The sequence below is a fragment of the Eptesicus fuscus genome, chromosome 7 (genome assembly GCF_027574615.1).
Source record: "Eptesicus fuscus isolate TK198812 chromosome 7, DD_ASM_mEF_20220401, whole genome shotgun sequence".
Classification (NCBI taxonomy): Eukaryota; Metazoa; Chordata; class Mammalia; order Chiroptera; family Vespertilionidae; genus Eptesicus; species Eptesicus fuscus.
Genome location: NC_072479.1, coordinates 84130699 through 84150922, shown reverse-complemented (window position 1 = coordinate 84150922; position 20224 = coordinate 84130699). Strand labels below are relative to the sequence as shown.

The following is a 20224-nucleotide window of genomic DNA, read 5'->3' as shown; positions in this document are numbered from 1 at the left end:
GCATTAGGACTTGCCTCAAAAGAGAAGGCTGCCAAAAGACCAAGTGTTACATAACCTACTGAGCAGTTTTCTCAAGCTTTTTTTTTTTTTACTACCAATATTAACATGATGTCATAGTATTTTTTAGGTCTTATCTTTCTGTCCAGATAAGAGCCTTGATAAAATTTCTTGGCTCAACATTTAAAAGGCCCAAATACTTCCATTTTCATGGGGAATAAAATAAGGAAAGGAAGGAAACAGAATTAACAAAATTCTTTCAAGTTCCAGTTTAGACAAAAATCTCAACAAATGATAAGAAGTTCCACTCAGAAGAAACAAACTGGGCTTAATATGAGATGTGGGAAATTATTAAATAAGAACTAGTTTTGATGTAATTATGTTCATTTTAATCAAAGTGTTTTATTCAATTTAAAGAAATTAAAGGTTTTAAAATAAATATTTTGTTCTTTTTTTTTCCAATTTTCAGTTTTCTGCCTTTGTATTTTGGCTTTTAATTAATTTATTTGTTAATCCTCACCCGAGGATATTTTTTCCATTTTTTTTTTCATTTTAGCTTTTTAAAACAAACTTGTGGCAGGAAAAGCAACATTCAGTTCAGTGTCAAGCCTATCTCAAATAGCCGTTATCTATAAACTGAACTGAGAATTCTGAATGAGGTACTATAAAAAGTTTCCATTTGATTTCCACACATCTATGCAGTTACTTCAGGGCGATTTGACTGGAATACTAGGAAACACCTTATCTAGAAGATAACAGGCACTTGAGGACTGACAATAAATACCAGGCACTGAGTGTTTAAACAGAGAATATCAAGCTCTTGACTGTTGGCCTTTCAAATAAGAGAGACAAGTAGGGCAACACTCTAATATTCATGGTTAACCTGCTCACTATGCTCTACAGATCAGCTCAAAGGCACACTCCCCCTCTCAATGAGCTGTGACCTATTCCATGCAACTGTATGAGAAATACCTCATTTCAGGTCATAATAACACCTGTAAACAAGGGCTGAACAGAAGCTTCTCTCAAATTCTGTGCTCTTAATAACCCTGCTGTTTTACAGCGCTCTCAACTCTCTGAACCATGCAGAGTCTTATTCCAATACTTCATCCTTAGACTTTCAATTAAACCTAACCCGAGCAATAACATATTTCAAAATCAGTCATTTTGATAGGTAACTTTTCCTTAGAATGTTGCCAAAGCATTGAGGGCTATCCTGTTATTCTAAAAGCCAGCATTTGTGACTCTTTTAAACACTATAAAATGCCCTGAAAGAAAAGAATTCGTGGCAGGGGCAGGGGCAGCATTACCAAGACAAGAGGCCTATTCTCTCTGTGACCATCATCTACTCACTTGGTGCTACATCAAGCCCAAGGTTATTAGAATACCCCATCCTTCTAATAAATACCCCTATTTGTGTTAGAGGAGGAGGTTATTACCTGTAGGACCTATGAGTGGAAGGACTGTTTGAAGAATAACCAAATTCCATAGTGTAATGTGATCGCTCTGTGGCTGGGGATGGCGGAGGGTTCAAAATCTAAAAGGAAAAATAATGAAATTATTAAAATAACAATGGTCCATCCCAGACAGAGACTATCAAACTTTCTTTCAACTCCTCTTCTTCCATCTCTACTTGTATTTGTTCCCATTGCACTATTAGCACAATCCTTCCTCTCCAAAGAAGTGACCTTAGGTTTGTGGCTCTCCACTCCTTACAACACAGTTTCTTTCATCATGGCTAACCAGCTCAAGGTGATGAGAAGAAAGTCTATAATCTACAAGTCACTGGTTTAAGTTCAGTATAGCTGGGTTTTGATTTTTTCTTTTCAAATTGTAATTGTTTAAAGGAAAATTACTGACTTAGGAGAAATACCATGTGCTTCCTCTTTTGGGAGGTCATGAGATAAATGAAGGAGCTGAGGCCTCTCCGGAGTCACTTGTACCTACACAGAAAGTAACGTCGAGTGCTTTCAAATATGCTGGTTACTACGCGGCCAACATAAAGAAAGATTTTCAAGTGCTTGCATGGTGATGGTAAAGCCTTCTTTGAACCTTATATGCCTGACTCCTATACTAAAAATCTTTTTACTTTACCATCACTGAGCACCCACATTTAAGTGAATTAACCTTTTGCACTCGGATGTCGAGTGTGACTCGACACGGTTAGCATCGGTAGCAGCTCGTATGTCGAATTGTATTCAATGTATCAATAATTTGAAATATTAAAAAATCCAAATAAATAAGTTTGTATGAAAAGAAACTCCAGTTTTTTATTCTACTGCCGTGCTTTGTAAAATCTGGGGTATTTAAAAAATTAAATCCCGAGTAGAATAAAGGAATCGAGAAAAAAGCAAGCGAGTGCAAAGGGTTAAAAATCTGAGATCCTATGAATCTTAGCATTCAAAGTGAAATGAAGGAAACCAGACTACTTACTGCAGGGAAGTAAGTGCCTTTGGTGCTTGAAGAGCTACTCGATGACGCTCCTGTGACATGAGCTCGGTCATAAGGGGGTCCACTGCTTCCCCCCATGATACTGAGTGAGCTGATCATTGATTTACCTCGAGACATTCCTAAAATGAAGGACAAATACTGATGATTAACATCTATAAAACAAAGAGTTTGACTTTTAAACAATATATGCCTTCTTTTTCTAATAATTGCGAGAAGGGAAATGAATGCTCTCTAAAGTGAACACTTCCATTGAAAGCTGGCCTAGAACAAGGCCAAGAATAGCCTCCCCACCCTCCAGAATGGAAGCAAAGCTCTTCAAAATGAGATAAAATGAGAGGTTTTCAAACTCTTAAGGGATCTGAGGAGAGTGGAGGTTGTGTAGCAGGTTAGACTAACAACAGATCTGTACAAAAGGTAACTAAACCCATTTTTTAGGGCATGAATACAATGTATGGAAGATTATTTCTTCAGCTACTGGATGCAAATATTGTAATCACAACCACCAATGCTAAAGAAAAATTTTCATTTTTTCCACGTGACCTCCTAAATTCTACAACTGCAAATAGGTACAGTAACACAGAATAACTAACAGTTTAAAAATCATGTCTGTTTACTGGGTTACACGTAAATAAGTTCTAAATATTTTTAGAGGGCTTTTGTCTAGAACCTCTTTCTAAGAGGCTCTTTACACTAAGGGCACCAGAAAGTACTGATAAGAAAGCTGTACTTCCCTAGAGCAACATGGTCTACTCAAGTCTAGAACTTCTGGCTACTTGGCTTTGCCTGAATAAACCCCCATCCCAACTATCATCACTTAAAGTTAGAAGAGAACATAAGACATTGTACACCTCCCAGAGATCACCCAGCTATTTCCAAATTTTTGCTAAAAAGAAATCTTATTCTACTTTTTGGCCTCCTTTAATTCCTGGGCTCAATAGTACTAAAGTTGCCTGGTAGTGAATCTAAAGAACTGTGGTTTATGACTTTTCACTTAATGACTAGCTGATTCACTTTCAGTAGAGTGCATCCAGAAATGCAGTATATTCAGTATATAGAAATGCTTGTCTACGTACTTGCTTTGTATCTTTTGGCAATTTCCACCAACCATACCTCAGGTCGTTTGTGTACAGAGAAGATGCAAAAAGTAAGACAGAACATTTGTTCTTATGATTTTTTAAATCCGAAGAGGTCTAGTTTGATATAGACTCTGGGTAGTATCCTGTTTCAATTATGGAAACCTGAGAGTCTTGCCAGGACCCAAGACTTGATTCTCAATGGATCAGTCTTAACTCACCTGGAAGAGATCCTGACAAAGAACTTGGGTGTGGCACGTAACCAAGGGGCACAGAAGCTGGTCCATGAACTACGTAGTCATTAGTCATGGTTTCTCCATCTCCCTTCATACGTGGACACAACATCCTCTGGCAAATAAAGTATATGGTTCCAGACACAAAAATAGTGACAATTACTCCAATAACTGAACCAACTGTATTGGTGGCCTGTGGTGCTGGCTCCTCGGTTGGATCTAAAATGGGAAGGCAGTACAGTTATATAATGAAAAACAACTGTAGAGTCAAAATAGTAATAAAAAAGAGGGCTTGCAAGCAAAGTGAGAAGCTAATGAAGACAACTTATAAACACTTTTCTTTTTTATGAACGCATTTACACCATGCCCCATGGATTATGGATAAATGTTATCATTAAGAATCAAAGGAACTATCCTTAAGTGAAAACAAAAATAAAACAAACATTGGGAACCATACTGTAAATGATTAAAAAAAAAAAGTGAATTATAGTTAAACTCCATTAAGAATTTTTAAGTACATATACATATAAAAATCTATCATACTTCATTCTATATATCCTAAAAATCAACAAACTTATTTTAGAATCTCAGAGCAAATTTTAGAGCCAGAAGGGATGAACCTGAAAAAGTCATTAAATGACCTGGAATGGTGAAGCCAAAAGCAAGCCTGGGCTGGATTTTAGGTTTGAAAAGTGACATTTAGGCCTGGTGACAGGAAACTGGGGGCTAAAGATGAGCATTAGCTCTCAGACCCAATGAGCTGATGCCTTCAGGGTGAGTCTTCTTGCCTGATACACGAGTACTTGAGGACTCAGAAAGAAAGCCAGGGCTTGCGAGCACTGGAGCAAGACCCTGCCCTTGGCATCCACCTGCTCCGTCTGAGGCTTTAGAAGCAGAGACATCAATATTAGAGGTAGAGGGAAAGAGCAAAAGGGCTCATCCAATTTAGAGCATTACTCTTCAATTTAGAAGGAAAATCATTCCATACTCTGAATAGTCAGACTATATCGCTCACAACTGCAAATCCTTTAAAAACCTTCCTTTTGCTTTGTCTGACCTCAAATCTCCCATCCACATTGCTAAACTCACCCTCTGATAGATTAAATAAAATAAATGAGAAAATAACATTACTGTTACACAATTCGTAAGGACTGCCAGTGACATATTTCATCTATGGCATGTGAGGCAGATTCTTAGTCCTGTGAGCAACCATCTCATCTTTCTTATTCCTTTTTAGTGCCTTGACATTCCTTCCTAATGCCAAGCTTAAGAAGAATAGTTTACACTCACTATCTCCAATTCTTAGTCTCTGGGTCCTATCTTGACTCACTGAAATCAGGCTCCTATCCTCACCACCACACTGCAACTAGTCTGGCAAAGATCAACATTCTCCTATTTGCCACATGCAATGAACCCTTCACCTCACTGGCCTCTCTATATTCTCAATGCTGGCTCTTGTTTTCCTCAAAAATGTCTGGTCAATATCCTTCCAAGATACCACTCTCTTAGTTTCACTACCTCAGATTATTCTTTCTGTTTCCTTTTGTTGGCTTCATTCTCTTCTGTCTGCCTCCTAAGTACAGGTGGTTCCCAGAGTTCTGTCTACCCCCTGCTATTTTCCTCCTCTATTTAACTCTCCCTGGGAGATTTCACCCACTGCCTCTGCTTTAATTATCATTAATAAACTGAAGAGCCCAAATCTCTCTCTTGAGCTACAGACCCATACAGTCAACAACTTCCTGAAAAACTTCAATGGACACCCCATAGGCGACTTGAATGCAACACATTCAAAGTGAACTCTCTGTCGCCAGCATCTGTCATGTTTCCTAGATGCCAGGGGTAAAGCAGATCATAAAACAGATGAGGTGCTCTTGGCAAATTAAAGGCATTTAAATTAAATTAAAAATAAAGTAATAAAAAAAAAAACACCTACATCAGCCAAACATTACATCTGCAGCCAAGATATGGAATGGTACCTCAGTTTACAGTCCCTGCGATATATTCTAGTTAATGATTCCAGTCACTCAATGAGGTATCTATCTGTGTGTCAACCTAAACTTATCAACTATATCTTAATGGTTACCAAACCCTTTTTACTTCAGAAATAACTCTGAAATCTATCTTTCCACCACTACTGCTCCTCTTGATTTAGATCTTCATCATCTTCTTCCTGAACTATAATAGTCTCCTAAGCATTTTTAAATTACAGGCTGTAAAGTTACTAGATGGCAAAAACAATTTAGTGGATTGCAAATAGAATTTTAAAACAGAAAAATGTCAGAATGCATTCTACATACTATGGATAAATACTGTTGTATGACATATTTGTTTATGTGTGTACCCATGTCTTTGTATCTTGATTTGGTCAAAAAAGTTTGACAGCAATCAGCCTAACATTTCCCTTCCTATAATTTTATCACTTCCAATCCATCTGCTTTACAGCTTTCCCAATTACACAGCCATGCCATCCTTTATAAGTTGTTCAATGACTCTCCATTATTCTGGAGATAATGTTTAGGCTCTTCAGAAGAAAATAAAAATCCCCTATCATCTTACCTATGTTATCTCTTGCTGACACCCCCATGTATTTTGGCAGTCCCATTTACATGCAGTTTCCCAAAGGTGCCTGTTTCACTCTGTGTCTGAAAAGGATATTTTCTCTTTCTAGAATGCAATCTTTCCATTTACCTGCATAATTAACGCTATTCATTGATCAACACCCTATAACTTCATCCTATACCATTGTTCTCAAGTCTTCCTTGATGAGTCACATCTTCATTCCTAAAGAACTGACCACTCTCCTTTGTGTTATTACTTGTAGAAATCTATTACAGCACATTTGATATCACTTATCGCACTCCTTTGTCAATAATACCTCCTATGATTCAGGCCATATGTTTTATACACATTTAATTTTCTCACAACCTCTAGGCTAAATATTATCTTCATTCCAAGGATGAAGAAACTAAGGCTTAACAAGAATAAGTAATGGGCTTGTAAGAGGTTGAGCTAGAATTCAATTCCATCTCTGCCTAGCTTTAAAAGTTCTAATCTTACTACTACCTCAACCATAGAGGACTTTGAGAAACTTGGTACAGGTACCCGATATCCTGAGCACAGAGCAGGTATCCAGAAAATGTTAATGAATAAATGAATAGATTCTACAAGTCTTAGTGAGTATACCATTTGAATTTTTAAAAATATCAGCTTAAAGTCTTTATTAAGATTAAAGAGTTTTAAAACGACTCCTATCTAAATTCCACTAGACCAGTTTTGACAGGATAGACCTGGTTTATGCTGCATTCCATTCAGAACTAAGTTTACCACTTTGGAATATATTATATGTTAGGGCACTGGTCAATAGTTATGAACCTTGAAGAAACTATAGGCTATTCAGCCTACGTTCTCTAGGTCTATCCTATATAATAAAAAGGTAACATGCAAATTGGCTGTACAGTGGAACGACCAGTCTCTATGATGCACACTGACCACCAGGGGGCAGATGCTCAATGCAGGAGCTGCCACCTGGTGGTCAGTGTTCTCCCACGGGGGGAGTGCTGCTCAGCCAGAAGCCAGGCTCACACTGGTGAGCGCAGTAGTGGTGGCGGGAGTCTCTCCCATCTCCGCAGCAGCGCTAAGGATGTCCGAGGGACGGCTTAGGCCCATTCCCGGCCCGCTCCCCAGGGGGAGCGGGCCTAAGCTGTACATCGGACATCTCCCAAGGGCTCCCAGACTGCAAGAGTGCGCAGGCTGGGCTGAGGAACCCCCGCCCCCCCTGCCGAGTGCATGAATCTCATGCACTGGGTCTCTAGTAAGTATATGTTGGCACAAGTGTCCTCAAGCTCTTCTTTTTTAAAAAATTTTACTGTCCTTTTTAAAAATTACTTTTAAATTGATTTTTAGAGACAGAAACATCAATGTGAAAGTGCAACATCGATCAGCTGCCTTCTGCATGCCCCCTACCAGGGATCAAACCTGCAACCTGGGCATGCCCAACCCAGCAACCTCATGGTGCATGGGACAATGCCACACCAACTTAGCCACACTGGCCAGGGCACTGTCTTTTTTTAAAAAATTGATTTGAGAGGGCAAGTGGGGGGAGACAAACATTGCTTCATTGTTCCACTTACTTACGCATTCACTGGTTGATTCTTGTTTGTACCCTGACCAGGATCGAACCCACAACCTTGGCGTATCAGGACAACACTTTAACCAACTGAGCTACCCGGACAGGGAAAGGAAGCTTTTAAAATCACTGAGATACTGGTGGAATTGTATCAAGAAAAAAATGGGAGATGTTAAACATGGACTAATGTTCAGAAACTCTTAAGTTTAGACTACTGATTGAGTTCCACATATCTACAAGCATATCTCGTTTTAGTATGCTTCACAGATTGTGGTTTTTTTTACAAATTGAAGGTATGTAGCAACCCTGTGACATAAAAGTCTATCAGTGCCATTTTCCCAACAAAATCAGATGATAGTTAGCATTTTCTTAGCAATAAACTTTTAAAATTAAGATATGTACACTGTTTTTTAAGACATAATGCTATTGAACTTAGTCTACATTATAGTGTAAACAAACTTTTATATGCAATGTAAACAAAAAAGTTAGTTTGACTCATTTTATTGCAATATTCGCTTTATTGCAGTGGTCTGGATCCAAACCCGCAATATCTCCATGGTATGCCTGTAAATTGTTTCAGAATTTCTTAACTTTAGTTGTAGCAAAACAATATTTATTATTTTCTAATGCTTTACACTAAATGTTTCTGTGAAGATTTTTGTGCATAAGAAAACTGCTGTCTTTTGAGGACTTATTAAAAGCAAAACATGATTACCATTAATAGTTGTTTCTGAGTAAGGAACTAGTGATTATAAGTAAAACTCACACATAAAGGAAAGGAAAATGTATTTTTAAAATTCTCCCTTAAGAGTAATATGCAGGTTTTAGTCCTACTTACAACAATCCAGTTCATCTGATTTGTCACTGCAATCCACATTATGATCACATTTCTTATGTTTTCCAATGCACTGACCATTGGCACAGCGGAACTGATCAATTAAACAAAGCACTGGGAAAAAAGGCAAATAGTTTTCTTATTTTTACTATATTGTGAAGCCAAATACTAGCAAGTCAAAAAGTACTTTGTGGGTGCAAATGAAAACAAATTAGACTTTTAGATACATCTTAAAAATTATTCTCAGGGGATTTTTCTTGAGAGAGGGAAAAGGCAATCCAGCAGGAAATTTCCCATTTTATTTTTTATGTTAAATTTCATCATTCACTAATTATTCTGTTAAGAATTAAATATTTCTACATGCACTTCTAGACACTAAAAAATTTCAAAATATCTGTTAAAAATAAATAAATTCACAAATTCAGTTTGCTGGGAACAAGTACTATTTTTATATACTAAAGTTCTTTTGGCCTCATTCCTCTGTTAAGCTTTTTTTTTTTTTTTTGGTTTAATATATATTTTTATTGGTTTCAGAGAGGAAGGGAGAGGGAGAAAGAGAGAGAAACATCAATGATTACAGAGAATCATTGATCGTGACAGAGAACCCTGCATGTCCCACACTGGGGGTCGAGCCTACAACCCAGGCATGTGCCCTTGACGGGAATGGAAAGCAGGACCCTTCAGTTTGCAGGCTGACACTCTACCCACTGAGCCAAACCAGTTAGGGGTTTGTTAAGCTTATTGATGTGTATAAATCTTATGCATATTAAGTGAATTAAAACAATAATTTGGAACGTTACTGTATTTATTTTTATTACATTTATTGGGGTGACATTCGTCAACATGAACATACAGCTTTCAGGTGTGGGTTTCTGGTTACAAGATCTGTATATTGCATCATGTGCTCACTACCCAAAATCAAATCTTTTCCTGTCACCATATATTAGTACTCAACTATGTTTAGACATAATAAAGTCAAATGTACTTGAAAATCCCAAATCTACCACTGAGCCAAAGCAACACTCCATTCTGAATTTCAAACAACTTAATGGAAAAAGGACTATATAACCAGGTCTTAAAATTTTTAAATACCTTCACAGTTCTTCTCGTCTGATTTATCCTGGCAGTTTGCATCTCCATTGCATCTGAGGGCACCATCGATACACTGTCCACTGGCACACTGGAACTGGGACTCTGAGCATACAGGACAATTGAGTTCATCACTGTGGTCTTCACATTCAGTAAACCCATCACACCGCCAAGCCACAGGGATACAATCAATTTCTCCCGTGAAACAAGTAAACTGCTGAGGAGAACATGTTGGGGGTTCTTCAATGAACGAGGGGGGGAGGGGAGTGACAAAAACAAAATAATTGTCACGCAGCGGTAACACACCTGAGCGGAGCTCATTTAATAACCAACATATACAATCTCTTGCAGTCCAAGCAGAATGCTTCACAGTTGCTACTCAACACGTTTGTTTTTTTAAAACTTGGAAAAGTTAGAATAAAAGAGTCTTATAATACCATCTTCTCAATGGTTTTTTTTTGAGTGTATAAGCTCTTTTAATCTTTGTTCACAGAAATATATATTTTATGTTGTTTTTATGGTAGAAAACACTGATTTGTGGGGGGCTACATTTTTATATCAGTTTATAATCATAATGTTTAATAGCTATATCAACTCAGTTACGTAATAATTTTCCTATCATTAGAAATCAGATTATTTTTAAATTTCTATCACTGTAGACAACAGTCTTTCTCTTTCATTTGAATTAACTTAAAGTTACAGAACATGTTAATTGGCATTTAGACCTGCACAGGAAAATGATAACATATTTACCTCCACATGATAGTTCATCTTGAAGCAGAACCAAGTGCATGGGGCAAGAGCACCTTGTAGTACCATCTCCTTTTACAAGACAAATATGTGAACAGCCACCATTATCCTGAGCACAAGGGTGCTGTCCTGCAAAAAAAAAAAAAAAGGAAAGAAGGAAGGAAGAAAGAGAGGAAGGAAGGGAGAACAACCAGGTCAAAAACCAATCACTAATGAATTACCAAGGACTTTATTATCACACATATTAATTCCTTGCTCTATCCCTAAACAATCTGTAAGAAAATGAGGACAACAAGACACTGTTTTTACAAATTTATATATAAAATATTTTAAAGTATTTTAAGCAAAGCAATGATACAGTTCATGTTAATTTTGTGACTAAGAAAAGCTGATTACTGAAACTAAAAAAAGGTGTAGGAAGAATGATGAGACTATATAAAAACTCTTCTAAACTATAGATTTTAACTCAGAAATTCTAACTTTCTAAAAAAGAAGACGATTTTACTAAAAAAGTATATATTAATAAAGAATCCACGGAAAAACTTAAATTCACATGGAACTCAACCAATCAGAAATAATCAAAATTACTTGTTTAGTCAATTGCAAAAGATAACCAGCAATGTGCCCTGGCTGGAGTGGCTCAGTTGGTTGAGCATCATCCCATACACCAAAAGGTGGCAAGTTTGATTACCGGTCAGGGCACATGCCAGAGTTTCGACTCCAATCTCAGTAGGGGGCCTGCAGGAGGCAGCCTGATTGTTGCTTCTCTCTCACATCCATGTTTCTCTCGCTCCTCCTCTTCCTTCCTCTCTCTCTCTAAAATCAATAATTATAATTTTTAAAACGATAACCTGCAATGTTACAAATGTTTAATTTCCTCATATTTGGGTTAAAGGAAATAAGTACACCATCTGGCAACTATTCAAAGTCTGTCTGACAGACTGTATTCAATGAAATCATTGCTATGAATTTTCTACTTAGCTTGTGTTAAAAGTAACTGACATTTGCCATCACAGAATACCAACATCTGATGTAGACACCCCTTTGTTATCTGACTTTTCACTAACACATCAGTCCTGTTTTGGTGAGTGCTGATGAGCATGAGGGAATCGGCTACCTACCAATGGCAGTATGTTATACAACACCAATGTCCCAAAACAGACATCAGTCATTAGATTAGGATAATAAACTATACGGCAGTGTTTCTCAACCTTTTATTCTATGGACTTTTGATAAAAATCTCATTCTCTTTAATGTTCTTAGACATTTGAAAAAAATGTTTTTCCAAATATAAAACCATATTTAAATGTTCAATTATTTATAAAAAAGATACCGCACCCCCTGGAAATCCTGAAAACCTCAATTGAGATCTTATATCAACTGAATAAATAACTTAGGCACTGTGTCATTACTACCTTATTCCTATTAGATGTTCTGCATGATTACGTATCATAACATAGAATGGCAACAATTGTAACTTTCTAATTCTCATATACCTCTGACCTTAACTTCCAAGTTCACAAACCGTGACAAAATAATGAGGACTTGAACAAGCAATGGTGCTCTCATTCCTCTATTCTCCTTTCATATTCCAATTTGATTTAAAGGCATTGTGCTGAGAAGGCATTTCAATAGTTCTCTCTCTCTTTCTCTCTCTCTCTCTCTCTCTCTCTCTCTCTCTCTCTCTCTCTCTCTCTCTCTCTCTCTCATCTCACCCAAGGATATTTTCCCCATTCATTTTGAGAGACAGACAAGAGAGAGAGAGAGACAGACAGACAGACATCAAAGTGAGAGAGACACATCGTGCCCTTGATGGGGGGTTGAACCCAATACCGTTCGGTATGCTGAACCATGCTCTAAACACTGAGCACACAGGCCAGAGCTCAAAAGTACAATCATGTAAGACCTATAGTAATTATTGCTATAAAGGTATTTTTTATTACAGACACCTATTAACAAGGAAATAGGCCAAGATGATCAGCCATTTTGAAGTTTTCAGTAAGATAAAAAGAATATTTATGGCTACTTTTTTAAAGCTGAGAATTGAAAACTTTATCCAAGAGTGAAAAAAACCAATCACTTATTAAAGCACAGTATTCCAAGTTTACCTAAAGATTTTAGTATGCTTTTGCTCAAGAATAAAGTTATTCCATTATAACCATACTAGTGGCCTGATGCACGAATGAAGATTCGTGCAAGAATGGGCCTTCATTCCCCTGGCTGCAGCACCGCCTTCGCTCTGGTTGAAGCCGCCTTTCTGCCTTCCCACGCTGCCCAAAGGCCCTGAGCAGCTGGGGTGGTACGGAACGCCTGCGTCTTCGCCATGGTGATGATGAAAGCATCTTGCCCCATCCTGGCCGCTCCTGCATATGCAAATTAGCCCACCATCTTTGTTGGGTTAATTTGCATACTCACTCCTATTGGCTGGTGGGCGTTGTGAAGTTATGGTCAATTAGCATGTTACTCTTTTATTAGGTAGATTCATCATTATATAAACATAACTTATGCTTTAGTTTGAACTATGGGGTATATAGAGAATAAAATATATGTTTTATTTCAGTATTCTTAAAGGGGTTGAAGGAGAGAAAGAAAGGGCATGACAAGCAGAATGTCTGTTGTACCTGAGAACATTTTTGAAAATGAGCAAGACCATTCCACTCCCCCATTTCTATTTTATGGAGGAAAAGATTAAGTTTAATTTAAAAAGCTCCCAGATGAATTTAATATAAGGCTGTAAAAGCACAAAGTCAGCCCTAGCCGGTTTGTTCAATGGTTGGAGCATCTGCACTCAGAATGAAGGATCCTGGGTTCAATTCCGGTGAAAGGCATGTACCTTGACTGCAGGCTCGATCCCTGACCCCAGTTGGGGCACGTGGGAGAGGCAACTAATCGAAGTGTCTCTCTCACACTGATGTTCCTCTCTGTTTCTCCCCCTTCCTTCCACTCTATCTAAAAATCAATGGAAAAAATATCTTTGGTTGAGGATTAAAAATAAATAAATAAGCAAACAAATAAGTAAATGTTAAAAAAAGGCAAAACTAAAAGTACATGGAAATCTTCAAGATAAAGCGGTAAGAAGACACAAAAGAACATCTTAATATTATCTTAACTTCTTACACATAAATCCTACAATGAGCAGTACACCGTCAGCACTTACTATATTCCTGAAGGTTCAGCTCCTTTACAGCATGAATGTCACTAAGCTGGGCTATTCGAGCCTGGACTTTGGTTCTACCCTCTCGACCTGTCATGTCAATTTTTTCAATCATTTGCTGCTGCTTATCAATCCAATAGAGCCAATTTTCAAACACAGTCAGTCCCACGGGCTGCAAGATATTGGAGTCTTCTAATACTATCCGGTTGGCACCTTGGAAAAAAGAACATTCAACAGAAATAATTCATGTGGGCTAAGTCTTACATTCAACAATTATTTATTGAAATAATCAGATTCTAAAAATTCTGAAAAGGAAAATATAAACTCTCTACAACAAAACTTCAGAGTCATTCTTAGAAGAAAAGATATATACATACAAGAAGATAGATAACAGACTAGACATTCAAGTGCAATCAAGAGCAAATAAGTAAGTGTCCAATGCATAGTAAATATCCTAATTCATAAAAATGTAGAAAAGAAGAGAGCAGTTTTCAGATGTTTTTTAAAGTTGAGTCCATTTTTCAAATTAAATTTCATGAAAAGCTCTTACATATAAAAACAGATGAAAATGGCATTTCTCTGGATGAAGCAGTGGTGGTGAGCCCAGAACTCTTTGCTCTTGGCTTCCCCACTCATGGAGTACACCTGAGGCATCTGTGAAGAACTTCCCCCTCACCCCACTCAGAACACAGAAAAACAACTGACTCGAAAGTCACCTGTTTCAAGCTGCAGCTCAAAGTAGGAATTCTTCCTACAACATTACAGACACAGAGTCATCTAGACTCTGTAGAATTAATCTATTTCTGTTGCTGAACTGTGAGAAAGTTCTTTCACAATGTGCTAAAATCCCATAGCTTCCCCCTCATTTAAACAGAAAAAATATATATACTCATTCTTTTCCTCTTCCTCCTAAAAGTCTCTCAAATAGCTCTATAATATATTATCATGCTTACTAAGTGATGAAGTTCAATCAAGAAGCCATCAGCTTATACTTTGAAAATATCAGGGGAAGTTCCAGCAAGGAGGCAAGCATAAAGCTAAAGTTTAATACAGAAAAGTCAGGAGATAGCCCAGATGAAAAGGCACTGCCTAAGTCAACATTCAGATCAATGGTAGGTTAAAAACAATGCTCCCTCCTACAAATCTACTAAAATGGTGGTAAACAAAATTAAGGTATAAACCCGTAAAAACAAATAGGACAGAAGAGCAGAGTGACATAAAATTTAGAAGTTGGAGACCAGACAAATCAGATATAATAACGCAGTATCCAAGGAAAAACTAAATGCCTATAGTTAGTGAAGCCAACAGCAAAATCAGCTAGCTCACACACCAGAAGAGCCAGGGATTTTCGGATGGAGCAAAGGGAGGAGTTATGTGACTGAGGCTGAAAGAATACCAGCTGAAATAAGTATAAGAAGTAAGGCAGCTCCTGGATCTCCTCCCTTCCTCACAGCGGTTCTCAACCTTTCTAATGCCGCGACCCTTTAATACAGTTCCTCATGTATTACATGAGGATATTTACGTTATGATTCATAACAGTAGCAAAATTCCAGTTATGAAGTAGCAACGAAAATAATTTTATGGCTGGGGGTCACCACAACATGAGGAACTGTATTAAAGGGTCGCGGCATTAGAAAGGTTGAGAACCACTGCGAGTCTAGCAGAAGACTGAAGATAGGCCTCCTAAAGAGGTTAAACTAGACTTCAATATACTAGGCAAAGACAAAGAGGTAGTGCCATACATAGGATTTTACCGGGGAATTACTTAAGAGTTTACTGATAATCGGCTGGACTCTCTCCAACACCCTTCTCCCACTAGATTCCAAAAACACCAGCATCAAGTTTTTATCCTCCTAGAGAAGACTAGAAGGTTTCCCTATAGGAAAAACAAACCACCACCATCAATGACCAAACAAAAAACCTGAGGTATCCAAAAGAAAAGAACTTTAGATGGTGTCACCTAGGAGTCCCATTAGAAAACAGCCAGGTCTCTAAGAATCCTTGCTTCACAAGCAGCAGCAATGTGAAAGTAAGCATTTTTAGTGCCTCACTATTAAATACAATCAAGCAACTAACAATCACCAGATACTCAAAGCCCAATACAAACAGAACAAAGAAACTTACAGAAAAAGACGCAATTAAGAGTAGAAGAAAAATCAACAGCAACAAAAACCCTTAAAGAACAGAATGCTTTTAGAAGAGGGAAGACAGAGAACAAAAAAGAACCCTTGGAAATTAAAAAATCCAACAAGAGGGTTGAAAGATAAATCTGAAAAACTCCCCCCGAAAGCAGAACAAAAAGACAAAGATAGATAATAGGAAAGGAAAATACAGTTATAGTCAAAACGGCACATTTTAATAAAACTTCCAGAATGAGAAAACAGAAAAAAACAAAAACAAAGAAACCACATTTAAAAACTCTTCAGAACTCATGGTATAAGTTTCCAGAAAGGATTCACTTGGTAACCAGTTCAGTGAAAGAAACAAAGAAACAAAGAAAAGAGGAGAGCAGGATCACACAAAGGCACATTATCATTAGGTTCTAAAACACTCAAAAACGAGAATGGGTAAAAGCTTCTGAAAGGGAAAATAAAGGATCACATGTAAAGTCAGGAATCACAATGATACAAAACTTCCCAATGGCTGAGATGCTTAAAGACAATGGAGTTCTGCCTTCAAAATTCAGAGAGGAAAGAGATATGAAACATGAATCCTACACACATTCAAATTGTCAACTAAGTGTGATAGGGAAAAAAACAGATAAATAATATCAAGAATTTTAAACTCCTATAAACCCCTTTTCAAGAAGCTTATAGAGGATGTGTTCTATCAAGAAAAAAGAATTAACCAGAGAAATGGAGTCCAGGAAACAGTAGGTACAGCACCAAGAAGACTGGCAAGTACATTCCCAGGATAATAATGAAAGGAGGTTGCCCTAGAAAACAAGCAAATTTGGGTTGGAGCAAGATGATAAAGAAGTTCAGCAGCCCAGCTGGCATGGTTCAGTGGTTGGGCATTGACCTATGAACTAGGAGGTCACGGTTCGATTCCCAGTCAGGGCATGCAGGAGGCAGCTGATCAATGATTCCCTCTCATCACTGATGTTTCTCTCCCTCTCCCTTCCTCTCTGAAATCAATAAAAATATATTTAAATATATATATGCATATATATATTTAATAAAAAAGGAGAAGTTCAGCAGTATGCTTTCAATTCAAAAGAAAAAAAGATGGATTGTTTGATGCATCTGTATGTATTGAAACAATGTTTACATTAGACAAAATTAACTTCAGGGAGGAAAATAGCCATAAATAACAAATAATTAAGTATAAACTTAAGTATGATATAACTATGTTGGGAGTCTGGGAGGCGAGTTTATATGTGTATTTTGGGGAATCTATGGCTTAAGATAGCAAAATCTTTATCTTCCATCAAAGGCAGTCAACTTGTAATGTATAAAATTAAAAAACTGAGAAATAGCAGTTCTAAACAAGTTATTTTAAGATAACTAAAAATGGATGTCTCTGAGAGTGGGAATGAACAGAGCAGACCTGTTTTTCTGTAATAAGCCAAGTGAAATCATTTGATTCCCATAAATATTTACATGTATTACTTTGATGACAAATTTAAAACAGTAATAATAGGAGTGATTAAAAATGATTAATTGGTGGAAAAGAATGGACTGAAGGGGACAATCAAGGAAAAAGAGAATATAAAAACATGCTTATTTATTCAACAAACAAAGCATGTACTAAGTGCAATCCAGTACAAAAGGTCCGGTGGGAGACTAAAAATATTAAGTTGAGCCCGGCCGGTATGGCTCAGTGGTTGAGCATTGATCCATGAGCCACGAGGTGAGAGCTTGATTCCCAGTCAGAGCTCATGCCTGGGTTTCAGGCTTGATCCACAGTTAGGGGGTATGTGGTAGACAGCTAATCAATAATTCTCTCTCATCTTTGATGTTTCTATCTCTCTCTCCCTCTTTCTTCCACTCTCTGAAATCAATAAAAACATGTTTAAAAAATATTAAGTAGAAAAAGACCCCATGATAAAAAAGTATATAATTATCCATGACTATATAAAGAGGGGGGAGGGAGGATCCAATACTACACTAACCTTTTTCAGAAAAACAGAAAAAGGGAAAATATTTTTATGAGGCAATGTAACCTTGACAGCAAAACTCCAAGTACATAAGAAAGGAAAATTATAGGGCAATCTTTCTCATGAACACAGATGCAAACATCTTAAAACATTAGCATATCAAATCTAGCAATATAAATATAAAAAGGATACTATTTCATGCCAAGTTTGATTTATTTTAGCAAACTAAAAACAGAAGGGAACTTTCTTAATCTGATTTTTTAAAATATATATATCCTACCTAATAAAAGAGCAATATGCAAATTGACCATCACTCAAACACATAAGATGGCTGCTGCCATGTGGTCAAAGATGGCTTCCCCCATGTGGACACAAGATGGCCGCGACAAGATGGCCAGCAGGGGAGGGCAGTTGGGAGGGACCAGGCCTGCAAGGGAGGGCAGTTGGGGGCGATCAAGCCTGCAGGGGAGGGCAGTTAGGGGTGACCAGGCTGGCAGAGGAAGTTGGGGGCAACTGGGCCTGCAGGAAAGGGCAGTTGGGGGTGACCAGGCCTGTAGGGGAGGGCAGTTACGGGCAATCAGGCTGGCAGGGAAGTGGTTAGGCATCAATCAGGCTGGCAGGGGAGTGGTTAGGGGGGGACCAGGTTGGCAGGCAGAAGCGGTTAGGAGCAATCAGGAAAGCAAGCAGGCAAGCAGTTGGGAGCCAGCAGTCCTGGATTGTGAGAGGGATGTCTGACTGCCCGTTTAGGCCCAATCCTACCTGATCGGGCCTAAACGGGCAGTCGGACATCCCTTGAGGGGTCCCAGATTGGAGAGGGTGCAGGCTGGGCTGAAGGACACACTCCCCCGTGCATGAATTTCATTCACCGAGCCTCTAGTATTTACAGAAAAACCTTAGCAAACATAATACCTAGTCACAAAGTATTAAATGCTTTTCCCCAGATCAAGTAAACAAAACAAAACAAAAAATCACAAGGCTTCTATTATTACAATCAACATTGTATTGGGGATTCCAGCCAGTAGTGTATAAGGCAACAAGGAAAAAAAGACTAGAAAAGAAGAAATAAAACTCATTATTTGTAGACAAATGTTTCTGTAATATAGAAATCCTTTAGCTATAGCAAGGAGTCTGGAAACAAGCTCAATATACTGAGAAGGACAGATGGACTGTATTAGCATATTACAGCTATAATCAGAAAATAAAATCTTAAAAATTTAGAATACGCTTTATCACTAGCATTCAAAAGCATCAGATTCCAAAAAGTAATTCTAATGAAAGATGGGCAAGACCTCTTCACAGAAAACAATAATAAACACTGACAGAAATTAAAATTCCAAATGAATGGAGGGATATAACAATGTTCATGGGTTGGAAGACTATTATTATAAAGACTAGAGGCCCAGTGCACAGGGGGGGGGGGGTCCCCTCAGCCAAGCCTGCACCATCTCCAATCCAGGACCCCTCAGGGGATGTCCAACTGCCGGTTTAGGCTCGATCCCAGGATCGGGCCTAAACCAGCAGTTGGACATCCCTCTCACAATCCAGGACTGCTGGCTCCTAACTGCTCACCTGCCTGCCTGCCTGATTGCCCCTAACTGCCCCCCCCCCCCGCCGCTGCCAGCCTGATCACCCCTAACTGCCCCCCTTTGCCAGCCTGGTCACCCCCAACTTCCTCCCCCACTGGCCTGGCCGCCCCCAACTGCCCCTCCTGCCGGCCTGGTCACCCCCAAATGCCCCCTGCCAGCCTGGTCGCCCCCAACTGCCCCCCCTGCCGGCCAGGTTGTCCCATGCAGCCTACTATTCAGTCGTTTGGTCATCCCTCACTAACCCCCCTGCCAGCCTGGTCACCCCACGCAGCCCGCTATTCAGTCATTTGATTGTCCCTCACTAACCCCCCTGCCAGCCTTGTCACCTGACACAGCCTGTGTTCGGTCCTCCATTCAGTTATTTCGGTTGTGATGGCCCCTGGCTTTTTATATATTAGGAAAATAATTCTCTCTAAATTGATTTATAAATCCAAAGCAAACCCAGTCAAAATTCTAGTATTGCTATTTCCAATATTTGGCCATTAAAAGTAGCATTGCAATAAATATTTTGTGCACATGTCTGAACAGGTCTCTATGGCCTAAACACAGTAGTGGGATTGCTATGTCATCTGGTATCTATAGGTTCAATTTGAATAGATATATCCAAATTGCTCTCCAAAGTGACTGCATCAATTTAAAACCCTCACCAAAAGTATAATGAGAATTGCCACTCCAGTATTTGGTATTATCAGACTTCTAAATTAGCTCCAGTCCAATAGTTAGAAGTATATTTCATTATTAATAAAATTTCATTTCCCTGTTTGATATAGAGGTTAATTTATTGGTCCTTCATGTTTCTTGTCTGAATTGCTATTCATAGGTTTTGTTCAT

The 20224-nt window shown here is 38.3% G+C and overlaps 1 protein-coding gene across 1 annotated transcript in view; it reads right to left on the bottom strand.

The window, feature by feature from the left end:
* LRP6 (LDL receptor related protein 6) overlaps nt 1–20224 on the bottom strand; it is a 137972-nt gene that overhangs the window by 2633 nt on the left and 115115 nt on the right. Inside the window, exons 16-22 of the mRNA XM_054719268.1 lie at nt 13712–13921; nt 10558–10683; nt 9808–10044; nt 8719–8829; nt 3743–3973; nt 2431–2567; nt 1437–1534 (exon numbers count right to left, since the gene is read on the bottom strand). Coding sequence (XP_054575243.1) covers nt 1437–1534; nt 2431–2567; nt 3743–3973; nt 8719–8829; nt 9808–10044; nt 10558–10683; nt 13712–13921 — 1150 coding nt within the window. The remainder of the gene's footprint in view (nt 1–1436; nt 1535–2430; nt 2568–3742; nt 3974–8718; nt 8830–9807; nt 10045–10557; nt 10684–13711; nt 13922–20224) is intronic.